At 40.4% G+C, this 12355-nt stretch overlaps 1 protein-coding gene across 1 annotated transcript in view; it reads left to right on the top strand.

Moving 5' to 3' along the window:
- TCF12 (transcription factor 12) overlaps positions 1-9048 on the top strand; it is a 31000-nt gene extending 21952 nt beyond the window's left edge. The window contains exons 10-13 of the mRNA XM_010192231.1: positions 33-204; positions 1475-1707; positions 4828-4981; positions 6783-9048. Of these exons, the coding sequence (XP_010190533.1) occupies positions 33-204; positions 1475-1707; positions 4828-4970 (548 nt within the window). The 3' untranslated portion in view covers positions 4971-4981; positions 6783-9048. The remainder of the gene's footprint in view (positions 1-32; positions 205-1474; positions 1708-4827; positions 4982-6782) is intronic.
- Positions 9049-12355: the final 3307 nt, after the last annotated feature.

The following is a 12355-nucleotide window of genomic DNA, read 5'->3' as shown; positions in this document are numbered from 1 at the left end:
TGATATTCACACTGATCTCTGGTTGCTTGCAGCGTTGTCAGGTGGCTTACAGAGCCAGTCTGTGGCTATAGGTCCAACAGAAATCAAGTCTGAACATAAGGAGAAGGATGAAAACATACATGAACCTCCCTCATCAGACGACATGAAATCAGACGATGAGTCCTCCCAGAAGGATATCAAGGTCTCATCTAGAGGCAGAACAAGGTGGGTTGCTGATATGACTTAGCGAATTTGTGTTTTGCTGATGCTCTGTAGCACGTTGTCCTTAAGCTTCATGTATTTAATTTGAGGCTTTTGCATTACCTCAGTGCATACACTGATAAACGGCTGAGATAGATAAAGAGTTCACAGTATTTGTGTCTGTTTAAATACAAGATAGAGGATTCTTTGGGAAAATCACCTGAAAGTTAATCATTCCCTTATGTTAGTGCCTTGCCTAATATCTGCCTGTGCAGAGAAGTGGTAAAAGATTGAGGACCTTGCCCTGCATAGAGAATGGGTGAATTTTAGGAATCTGTGATACTTGGTACCTGGGCCAAGGCTGCACATCTAAACGTGAGCCAGTAGCGATGGAGAGCGGCAGCCTGATAACCCGGGGGTGAAGACAATAGGTCAATATCCATTTAAAACACTTGTTTCTCTCCCAAGCCACGGACAAGAACCCTGGAGTTGGCACCAGGTAAAATGCTTCTGGATCTGGCTGACACAAGCACTGAAATTTGAGAGAGTTTTGCAGCCCCGTGCAGCAGAGTCCGTACCATCACGTGTCTAATGGCATTTCAGTGTATTTTAGTGGAGCAGAGGTTTTGCACAGTTTCAGACTTAATTGGACAGTCCTATATTAAAAAAAAAGGCTGTGCAACCTAATAAAATCATTTGAAGTGATACAAGAATTCTAAGTTCAACTGTTTAGCTCTATGCTGGGTATTAAAATAAGAAGTAGTGCTAAAACTGGCCAGGAGGGTCTTTAACAAACCAAAACATTTTAATAAGGACATTAAATTGAAAATTACTTCAGTGCCTTTTAATGTAAGCAAAGATATTGGAAACTAGCAAAAACTACTTGTTGAAAATTATTTACTCTTCACCTGACGAGATGGCTTAGTTATCTTTTAAGTATTTGAACACTCGTCAGTAACTGAGTGAAGTGGTAGCTTGGGTGCATCTTCTGCTTCAAGGGGCAGAGCGTTGCCACTACTCTTTCTAGAGGTGTTTGCCATCTGTAGACAATATTCTGTGGATATTTGTCAGGCAGAAACTGTTTCTTTTCAGGAAAAGACAGGAGCAGCAAGAATTACCATAAACACTTGAGCATTGACACCTAACGCTTTCTTAGTTATCAAAATACACTTCAGTCGGAAATAGGTGAGGTGGGAAGAAGTTTCATCAACTGAAAATTCTGAACCAGCAGCAGGATCACTTGTTTGAAATAACACTGGTATTTCAACATACTTTTATTGGTACTTTCTTGCAGCAGTACTAATGAAGATGAGGATTTAAACCCAGAGCAGAAAATAGAAAGAGAAAAGGAGAGGAGAATGGCAAATAACGCTAGAGAACGTTTGCGTGTACGAGATATTAATGAGGCATTTAAAGAACTTGGCCGTATGTGTCAGCTTCATCTGAAGAGTGAAAAACCACAGACGAAACTGCTCATTCTCCACCAGGCTGTGGCCGTGATCCTCAGTCTGGAGCAGCAAGTGAGAGGTCAGTAGCCCGTCATCAAGTGCTTTGTTCACAGAACAGCGTCGGTCTCTTGTAATCTGCACAGCCAGCTGCACAAGTTACTACACCAGCGTTTGCTGTTCTGTAATGATGCTGAACTTCTGTGGGAAAAGCTACGAATTTCTAAAAAAAAGAGAGGAGGAGAAGGGGGTATTTGGTTTCTACTCTGATCTTCCTTTTTTTTTTGGCTGTGGGATTAGCCATCTCTTCACCTATGTTTTCAAGGTAAATTGATTAAAATACTGACACATCTTCCTTTAAATTGTAACGAGCACTTACTTAGTGGTACAGAAGCTCTTGAAAAAATAAGAGATCTTTTGCAAGATAAAGCCCCCCATAATTGAAAGACTGAAGTGCAGTGGATTTAACTGCATTTACCTAGGTTTTTGCATTACACACATACTGGAGAGGAGGGAGGGAACATACTTGTACTTTAATTTGACCAACGCTGGTTTTGGATGTGTTTTCTTTCCCTGTTTCCTTTAAATTTTTCCAGGAAAGAAATAAAAAGCCTATTGGTAGGTGCAGAAGGCAGAATTATTCTCTGCGAGTGCCATTCACTTGCTTAAGGAAAGGGAGTTCTAGGAATCGTGTTTAGTTCCTCACGTGTTCCTGTTCTTTGTTGGTGAAGCTGCAGCTGACTTTGAACTCGTGTCAAAGCCGTTACACTTCGGAGGCACCTTGCTTTTCACTTCTGGTCAGCCCTGAACTGGTCAGGCTGGATCACTGGATGATCATTGTAGATCCCTTCCTAGGGAAATCATCCTAGTCTATGTAGCTGGCACTTCAACAGCTGAGTGTCCTCATGTTTTGCTGTTCGGAGCTAGTGAATAACCATCTTGGTGTCTCACTGGAAGTGCATCAAGTGACTGGAAAAGGCTTTCAGATGTGGATTATGTCAGTGGTCGTATTTGTTTAATGCAAATCTTTGAATCACTGATGTCACTGAACAATGTCAGTGTTTCACTTTTGTGTACCTTGTTTTTCCTTACGTTTCCTAATTTGTTGCTTGCATTTTGCAGAGGAGATCAAAGCAATTGTTAGAACTTTATTGGAAGTGACAAAGTGAATAACTGAACACAGGTTTTTTACGTGCTTTGTAGTAAGGATGAGATGCCGAGCTTCTAGGCAGAGTTTTTAATAAAGGAACGTGCTGTCTCCAGTCAGAATTCTTCCAAGGCATAGGGAGCAACTCTGCAGATGAGACACCCAACTAGTGCCTGGTAGCGCCCGTCTCTGAGACTTGGATCTTGGGAATTGTTCTGGTCTGAAAATGTTTGCCATGGCCTGGAAGATAAGGTTGAATATTACGAATAAGTCAGAATAACATTAATCAGAAGTTTTAATTTTAAAGTTTAAAAACCATCAAGTCCATCTTCCCCCCGTGCAGAAAACTCTGTGAAAATGAACAATATCACTTTTGCTGTGGTCAGAGGTTGTTTGGGAACCTTATGTCTCCGGTAGAAATAGTTTTCTAAATGTTGAGTTGGACCTGTTCTACAGGCAGGGTAAATTCAGAGCTTTTCCTTCCTCACGTTTACCTCTCACCTTCCTCTCTGTGCGTTTGAGAAGCCTGTCACAAGCACGCCGTGCCTCCCCGTGCGTTCTGCCTGTCTTTCTTTGCACCTGTTCCTGAAAGTGAGTGACCGGGGCTTTGTGTGGCGCCCAGAGGAGCTTTCACCAGTGCATTCTGTAATTGCATAAACAATTTCCTCTCTCTGCTGGTAATGAAGCTTCTCATTCTGTGATTGGCGCTATTCAAAGTGAAACGTTTCAGACTTTAAGCTTTAACTGTAGGCTAGCATTTTTATCTCCGTTTCCTAAATCACTGTAAATTAACTTCCTTTCAAAGTTTCCACATAATTAAATCTTCTTTAAAACTTCAAAGCATGCCACATTTAAACAAAGAAAACTGTGATTTAAGAAAAGTTAGCAGGTTTTATTCCCAGTAGATTCTTTGGGAGTGCTCATCCTTGGGAAATGCAGTAGGAGGCTTGGGTGAAAGCAGAATTAGCAAGTCCGTCCAAAACTGCCTCTGTCAGATCAGCTGGGTTCTATTCCTTGTAAAATGCACAGGGGTCAGCAAACTGCAGTTACTCGAGGGGTGCCTGTGCAGTGCGAGAGACGGGCTCGTGCTGTCCGTTCAGTTTTGGCAGTCTCCTTACAGTTAAAATTGCATCTGCAATCTTAAACTGCAAAACAGAATTCACCGGCTGCTAGAAAAATACCTCAAAATGTTGATTAAATTCAGTGTGCTCTGGTAGAATACATATTACATACTTTTTGTGTGTCTTTCTCACCATTGAGATTTAAATCTTCTCTATTTTGTTTCATGAAAAGCTATTTTGAAGATCAGAAACAGTTGACTTTTGGAAAACTAGATCCAAATTTACATCTATTGAAGATCAGAAACATGCTGATGGAAATAAGAGTCGTGATAGCTCGTCCACAGCTGGCTATTATAAAGTACTGCCTTTAATGTGAGAGGCAATATGGTTTAAAATAAACAATCTTGCTCTGTGTGGCTGTCATCGTGTTCTTTCCATTTGAGATGGGCACAAGAGGATTTTCCAGCCTTGAGGGTACGAAGAGAACTGTTGACTTAGTCCCTGTTCTAACAGCAGGCTAAGACTTCAGGTGACGATAGCAGCAGTAACATCACTAAAATCAGTGTGATGTCAGTAAGGTTGGTTTGACTTCAGCATAGCAACAAAACACAGCAATCCCAGTTTGGTTACGTGGTAAATTACAGACAGTTGTCATTTCACACTTCACAGCAACTCCTGGTGATGAAGGAGGCATTTTTGTAAAGTTTTTTGAAGGTGTATGCAGTCAGTTAGTAAAGCTGTTTGTGGGGGGTTTTGTTTGTTTGAGGGTTGGGGGTTTTTTTCTTTTTTAAAGAAATACCAGTTGAGGAGATGCCTGGTAGGATTTTCAGTAGTGCTTGTGTGCGGCTTTAGACACCTGCACTGTAACACAGGGACATAAGCAGTAAGGAGAGGGAAGCTGCAGAGCCGTTTTTACGACAGCGGTTAATGTCTCGATACTCTCCTTGGTTTCAGCGTATGGGATGTTAAGAATCACTTTTCTGTTGTGTTTCAGAACGAAACCTAAACCCTAAAGCAGCCTGCCTTAAGAGAAGGGAAGAAGAAAAAGTTTCTGCCGTATCGGCAGAGCCGCCAACACCACACCCAGGAAGCCACCCTGGCCTGAGTGAAACTACCAACCCTATGGGTCATATGTGAACACCAGCCAGGTACGTGTCTGGGCTATGGGAGACCGGCTCTTGTTGCCCTTCATTGGCTAGAATTTGTGAGCTCTGGGTATGGGTATTCTTAGTTATTGAGCTGCCACTAAGTACGTACTTTTAGCCTGGAGAAGAGAAGGCTGAGGGGAGACCTCATCACCATCTACAACTACCTCAAGGGAGAGGTGGGTGCTGGTCTCTTCTCCCAGGGGATGGGGGATAGAACAAGGGGAAACGGCACCAAGCTGTGCCAAGGGAGGTTCAGGTTAGAGATAAGGAGGAAGTTCTTTACTGAGAGGGTCGTCAGAAGCTGGAACAGGCTGCCCAGGGAGGTGGTGGAGTCACCATCCGTGGATGTGTTTAAGGAGCGGATAGATGAGGAACTTAAGGATATGGTTTAGGGGGCAGACAGGAGCGGTTGGACGTGATGATCTCAGAGGGCTTTTCCAACCGAGCCATTCTGTGATTCTGTGTACTGACGTATTTCTGAGCATCAGTGAAAGCATGCAGATCTGTTTAGTTCTGTAATAAAATGAAACCCCAAGAAATGGCTGTTCAAAGTCTCTTCACTTCCATGCGTTGTTGCCAGTGGCTACATCTCTTGGCTCAGGTGGCCTTCTTGGCATGACATCAGAGGAACAGTCAACAGCTTGCTGGATAAACCAAGCATAAGAAGGATTAATTATACATTTTTAAATGGTCTCAATATCTCATTAGGTCATTTAAAAATCCATGTATTGTTTTTGTATTTGTTGATACAAACAGAGAGACTTCTCATCTCAAAGATAAAGCCCTATGTAGCCCAGTATGCGATGGTGTAAAACATGCTGATGGGGAGGCCTTACGAGAATATTAATCTGTTGGTTTTATTATTTGCTGGCTGGTTGGGTTTTTAAATGATTGGGAAAAACTTGATTTTGAGAAGAAAAAAAATCTGGGTATGCCATGTGTTTTAAACAGTAAAACTGTTGCCACTTTCGAAAAGAGTAAGAGATTGGGTTCAATGCCCCTATTTTGATCTGTAACTTTAGTAAATGTTATGTTTTGGGAGGTGGTTTGTTGTTCTATATACAGACTCTTTTTGCTCCTATTTTAGCTTAAGGTGAAGGCGTGCATCTTGCCGGGATGTGTCCGTGGAAGTTTATTATTCCCCAGTGTTCTTTAGCAAGCAGCAACATGGCATTTAAACTAAGCCTTATTTGAGTTGGTACTTTTCCCCTATCCTTTTGTAGGCAGCGTCTTTCTTCATCAACAAAATGGGTTTTCTTTTTAGGGAAACAAGGTGCTTTGAATTTCTTCAATTTGTTTTGTTTCATACCAGAGCAATAGGCTACTCCAGAATTGTCAGATAATTCCTAATTTACAGCAGGCTTTATGGTCTGTTCTGGCCATATTAATACAACGAAGTTTACCTTTTTTAATAGCAATAATTTTGTAAGATGACTGAAGTGCGATGCTGACATGAAAAGGCTGTGCAGGCTTATTAGGGATATGGCAGTGCTGCCTTTAACAGCAGTGATTAAATTAGGTACCCTTTCCTCCTTGTTTTAAAGAACAAAGGCAAACACAAATCAGAGGTCTGAGATCTGCAGATTCTTCTTTCTCCCATATCCACAGAGTCCCAACAGAATGTTCCCGAGAGTAAACTGTTCAATATATCAAACTCAGTATGGGTATCTCTGGGATGAAAGATTTCAAGGCCTCTCGGTGTGATTTTTCTGTTGCACTTAACCGACTGGAGATGCTGTAAGATACAGTTTTTTTCCTATTCTATTCCTTTCTTCTCCCAAATTTCTTTCTAGAATTCCAGAATTATTGGTAGGATACACAGAAGGTGACCTTTCTTCACAAGGACACAGACAACTAACATATGAAGACACAAACCTGACAGGAGAAAACACTTGAAGCAAGAAACCCAAATGCAATCTTATGATCAAAGCTACTGGTCAGCACCTGCATCAGGATTGAAGATACCAGATCTTCGGATAGAATTTCAGCCCATGAAGTACTCTGAACATATCATTCTGTTGCAAGCAGTGTGTCGCTTCTGCACAATCAGAGACTGTTGTGATCTCTCCACTCATTGTGGAAGTTGCCTTGTGCCTAAACTGAATTGACAAATGCATTGTAACTACAAATTTTATTTATTGTTATGGAACTGTAAAGGTCTACATATAAAGGGAAAAGTTAACATGTTAAAAGCTGATGAACTGTCAGCTGGATGCCAGCATTTACTAAAGCTGTTCACATTCAGAGAACAAAGCAGTGACAACCTTCGACCTGTAGCATTCCCAGCATACCTATTAGTGTCTTAAAAAAGGAAGGGAAAAGTCTTTTGTTGTCCTTTCCTCTCCTTTTGCCATATGACTAATGTTTTCCATGCAATAGGAAACTATTCCTTGGTATAGCTTTTTTTTTATGTTATTTTTGGTCTCTGGTAATCTGAACAGTTACGGTCATAGTTACCCTTCCATACTGAGCTCCGTGCTTCAAGCCAGTAAGAGGCCTCCTGAAGGCTGCAGGCAGGAGCAATACTGTGACCATAACATTTCTTGGATTTAAAAAGTGATTTTTATTTTCCCTCAAACTTTTTTTTTTTTCCTAATTATAAACAAAACCTTTTTAGGCTTCTAGGCTTCATAGTAAAGCTTGTAACGTGAAGTGTAAATTGGGTGGGGAGAATCTACTTTGTTAGAGTTGCTTTGTTTTCCGAGCAGTAAGTACTACATATAGTACATGTAAAGTGTTAGCTGTACGTAAGCACAAAATGCATTAAAATACAAAGGAGATTTTTTTCAGGCTGTAATTTTGGTGAATAGTAAAATCCTAAATTCACCGTGGCAGGTAGTGTGATGATCTAACCACCAGAAAGGTGGGCTTACTCATATAATGGAATATAAGAGCAATGGTCACCAGTTTTTCCTTACTGTACACATTAATTCTCTTGTCATTTTTTGTATGGCTTGTCAGTGGAGAAGAAAAATAGTGTGAATCGACTGCAAACGAATGACCCTCTCCCAAGCCATATTAGCATTAAACCTTTAAATGTTGCTCCACCAGAACAGCGTCCGTAAGTATTCCTTTGTTACAGATGCGTTGAGAAGGTTAAAACCCCTCTGAACTTCCATGGAAACTGTCTTCCACTGCAATGACCATGGGAGGAAATCTCCTAAGCCAAGGTTGTCTGAGCTGTTGTTTCTGTAGTGCATCTTTCATCACTGGCAATTGGGTCACACGCAAAACAATAATTTAAATGAAGTCATTTAATTTGAAAGAACAAAAGGTGGATTGTGAAACTAATGAATTTAAGCTCATGTTTTGGATGGTTCCTAACAAAACAGTTTGTGGAATTAGTGGACTCATTTCTATTACTTTAATTTGCATATATCATCCAATAACACCTGATTATATCTGTGGCCTTGTTCTTCATTTCAGTGTTTATCAGCTAAACAGATTTGTTGCTTATGACGTGTGAAAGTGATCACGTGCCACTGCCTGGCCTTTTTCCTTCTAAGCTTGTTGTCTTTTTGGCTATATTAGACTTTGCAGTATGCCCAGAAGCTTTCCTTCATAAAATAGAAAGAAAAAAACATTTGGCTTATTTTTCACTGTAGCTAGTCTTTTATACAATAATCTTGTAAGAAAATTTCTTGAATTCTAAATATTACTCTTTCTAGATTTTTGAAATCGAAAAAGTTTTCAGTAAAAAGTTTCTTACTTTATTTTACTATATTAGGTAGTAAAAATGTAGGGTTATTTACCATAACCTGTTCATTAATATCAGAAATTTACAATAGCATTGTAAGACCATAGTAGGGTTCTAGCATACCGTGTAGTACCTATGGAGTATTGTAAGAGCTAATTGTCCGAGATGAATTGCTTCTCATCTTGTTCTCCAGTTTCCATTGTTGGTTTATTGCAGATTTGTACCCTGTGTCAAATTTCAAGGTATTGCTGATAAACCTTTCCAACCAGCAGCAAGAAGTTCAAAAAAATTTCTGTCAATGTAACAGAAAACACTATGTATATAACATTTATGTAGCAATAAATGTGCCATCTTTTTTTAACATGGTAAATCAGTGAGTTTTTTACATTTCTCTCTCTTCATAGGTAATGCGTTCTTTGAAAAACACTGGCAAAAACAGCTTCCGCTTTATCTCAATCTGAAAACCTAACAGGCATTCTCAAGGTACACAGCGTAAGTTGCAGGCACAAGAAGTGCTGTTGCTGCTCCCTGTGAAGCCAGTACAGAAATTGGCAGTGAGCTGAGGAAGAGCAGTGCTTAACCTGCGTCTGCTGCTGCACGGAGAGGGGATTGGACTGCGCAGGCAAACAGCAAAGTGGGAGCAGAAGCAAATGCCTCCTGCTACATCTTGTTCCTTTGCCTGTCCTTAAGATAGATTTCTAAGGTCTAAGCTCCTTTTGTTCATTGAAGTCCAGGCAGAGTTACTTCTGAATTGATGGATGCATCTATGTAGGTTTTATAAAAAAAGAGGAGAGGGGGAAAAAAATGTAGCTTAAGCTTGAAATTAAGATTTTCACATTTTCTACAGTTTTTCTTTCTGCAAACAAAAGAAAATGGAAGTGTACGATGTCCAAAGCATAAACAGACAGTGGTGACACCTTCGTGAGCTTGAGTTTTTTCAATTCTTCTCTAAATAAATAAGGCTGGGAAAAGCACATCAAAGACAAAAGCAAGTAGAGATATTATATATATGAAGTTATGTTTAACGGAATGCGTGTGTCTGTATGGCTGCATAGTTTTGAACTCTTGATGGTGTCCTTTGTAACTGTAGAAAACCTCATGGTTATGTTGAGGTCAAGTTTACCCTGTGAAAGACTCGGCATGCGTGTACAGGCAAGTTAGTTTCTGATACGCCAGGACTTTTACCACAGGCACATCTCCTAATGTGGTCTGGTCAAATCTGGGAGGTGAGACTCAGCCGTGTCAGTGTGTCTGTAGTGTGTCTGTAGTGGTAGCTGTGGAAGCGGTGTCCTGGCAGCACACATTCTCAGTTCTGACTTCAGTAATCATTCTAAATGCAGCCTTGGAGCATCCATCATCACTCCCCTCCCCTGTTCTCAAAGAGACCTGCTACAAGTTTGTTACTTCTTTCAGAGAGTAAAAACAGCATTTTCTCCTTCCTCACCTTTCCTTTACCCTACTTCTGCTGTAATTTATTTCTTTTTTTTCTCCATTTGCTTTTTTCTTTGCTTTCTTTTTCATGGAAGAGATGCATGTTGGGATACCTTTGTTAAATACAGTTTGGCTAGAATGAGCATTTGGGATATTGTAGGAAAGCTTTCCTCCAAATCTAAAGTATTGGGAAAGGCTTAAAATGGACTCCATTTTTTTTCCCCTCTGGCACTGAGTAGATGTTGTTGTAAAAAGAATCCAAAATCCTCTTAAAAAGAGTTTGCATTGTCTCAAGAATTAATCAACATTAACATTTTCCCCGTTATCATCTGGAAATAGTGGCAGAACACAAATGAAATGCAACAGTCTGTGACAAAGATAGCCCAGATACTATATGGTAAACTTTGCTTTTTGTTTGTAACACTGATACCTTATGCTTTCTAATACACCTCACCTGTGGGTGCTAAAATGTCCTGTAAAAGGAAGAACTGATTTGTCCAAATTATAAAGCCTGGCAGCATTTGAAGAGTGGGGTTCAAGAAGGCCCAGCAGGATAAGCAGACACCTTCCTGCCCCTGTGCAGACAAGACCTGGCCAGAGCTGAGTCCCAGTGCGGCTGCCGTAGTCACAGGGCATCGCTAACCCAGGGAGGGCTGCAGCGAGGGAAAAGTTTCCCCTAAATTGGGAAAGCGGTGCTAATAGGAGACTGCTCCTTTCTTCTCCTCGGGTCTTTGCTGTCGAAGAGCAGACAAGTTAGGTGTCATTTACAGTGACTGTTTTGTACTGTTTGAGCTTCATTTGATTTACTGAAGTGAATACCACAGTCAACCTGGATGCCATTGTGAAGTACTGCGAGTTTATTCCCTGGTGAAGACATGAATATACTCTTCAGATGATACCACGAGCAACTGCATGTGCACATTCAGTGTGACTTAAGCTAGTTTAGCTGATTGCAGTGTCCTGGGATTGTTTGTATTGGCCATAAACTGCACAGGCTCGGCCTTCAGCAACAAAACTGCAAATTGTTTAGGTTGGAAACAGAATCTCTTTTAATTCTGTCCTGAGTGAGATAAAAATATATCAAAATACTGATCATAACTGATCCTAGAGGGCAGATCTGTTAGAAAGTCAGTGGCTGAACTAAATACTTGGAATTCTGATAATTTCAAGAGAGAAACAAGAATACCAAGGCTGTTTCAGGAGAGATCCACTGTATCTTTAACGGTAACGTGGATTTTTTGCCCTACTCTCCTGTTTTCACGCTAAGGCTTTTGCTGTTCCCTTTCACTGTATTTTAATGGTTAAGGAAGACTGAAAAGCTGGAACAGACTGGTTTACTTGTTTGCTAGATTGCCTGTATATAAATAAGAAAATTAAGTGGTTCCTTATGCTCATGGAAGTTTCAACACACAATGTTGGATTAAGTGCACATCCTCTCTATCCAGGATGCGTAAAGGAAAAATAAACAATAGGTTTAGAATTATAGGTTATAGAATAGGTTATAGAATTCTAGAATAGGTTATATTATAGGTTATAGAATTATAGGTTAGGCTTCTATATTCAAATACAACTGAAGACATTTGATGAACATGAATGAATCTATAGCAATCATTATAAAAATAAAGTCTCCAAACACAGGGTTATAAACTCATCTGTGGAATGAGATGTCTGAGGAGTAAAGTATTGCTCCACATTTTACTCCTCAGCACTCAAAAATGCGCAGAGATGAGCAGTATCAGAAGCATTAGCTTACCACAGAAGCAGAATTAATCACTGGCATAGTTTGTGTTTGCTGGAAAGACCGAATAGCCAATTGTTTGCTGCACGTTCAGATTAAGTGCTCCAGACTACTCCCAAATGATTTTTCTCTGCTGAAATACCAGCTTTCAAAATCAGATGAGTTCTTTTGGACGTTTGCGGGTTGATGTTTACTGTATCAGCCTCATTCACTTAGACTGGAACCTCAGTGTGCTAGAACGAAAAGTCCCCATCCAAAATACTGAAAACTCGCTCTGTAGGAGAGAACTCTCCTATACAGAAATATAAAATGATGAGGTAGGGGAAATGTTTGGATCATACTTTGAATTGTCGTCAGAATGGTCAGTTCAAAGCTGCAAAAGCTGAAGAGGGTATCACAGCGTTTTCTTTTAAAGGTGACAAAGGAAGCTAAGTCTAGCAGATACACTTCAAGTTCAGGTCGTACGGTACCAGCAGAAGAGAGCTCACATCTTGACTGATCTTCTGTA

Source organism: Mesitornis unicolor, unplaced genomic scaffold, assembly GCF_000695765.1.
Source record: "Mesitornis unicolor isolate BGI_N332 unplaced genomic scaffold, ASM69576v1 scaffold2669, whole genome shotgun sequence".
In the NCBI taxonomy this organism is placed as follows: Eukaryota; Metazoa; Chordata; class Aves; order Mesitornithiformes; family Mesitornithidae; genus Mesitornis; species Mesitornis unicolor.
The sequence above is the reverse complement of the archived record's forward strand: the minus strand, read 5'-3'. Positions and strand labels throughout refer to the sequence as shown.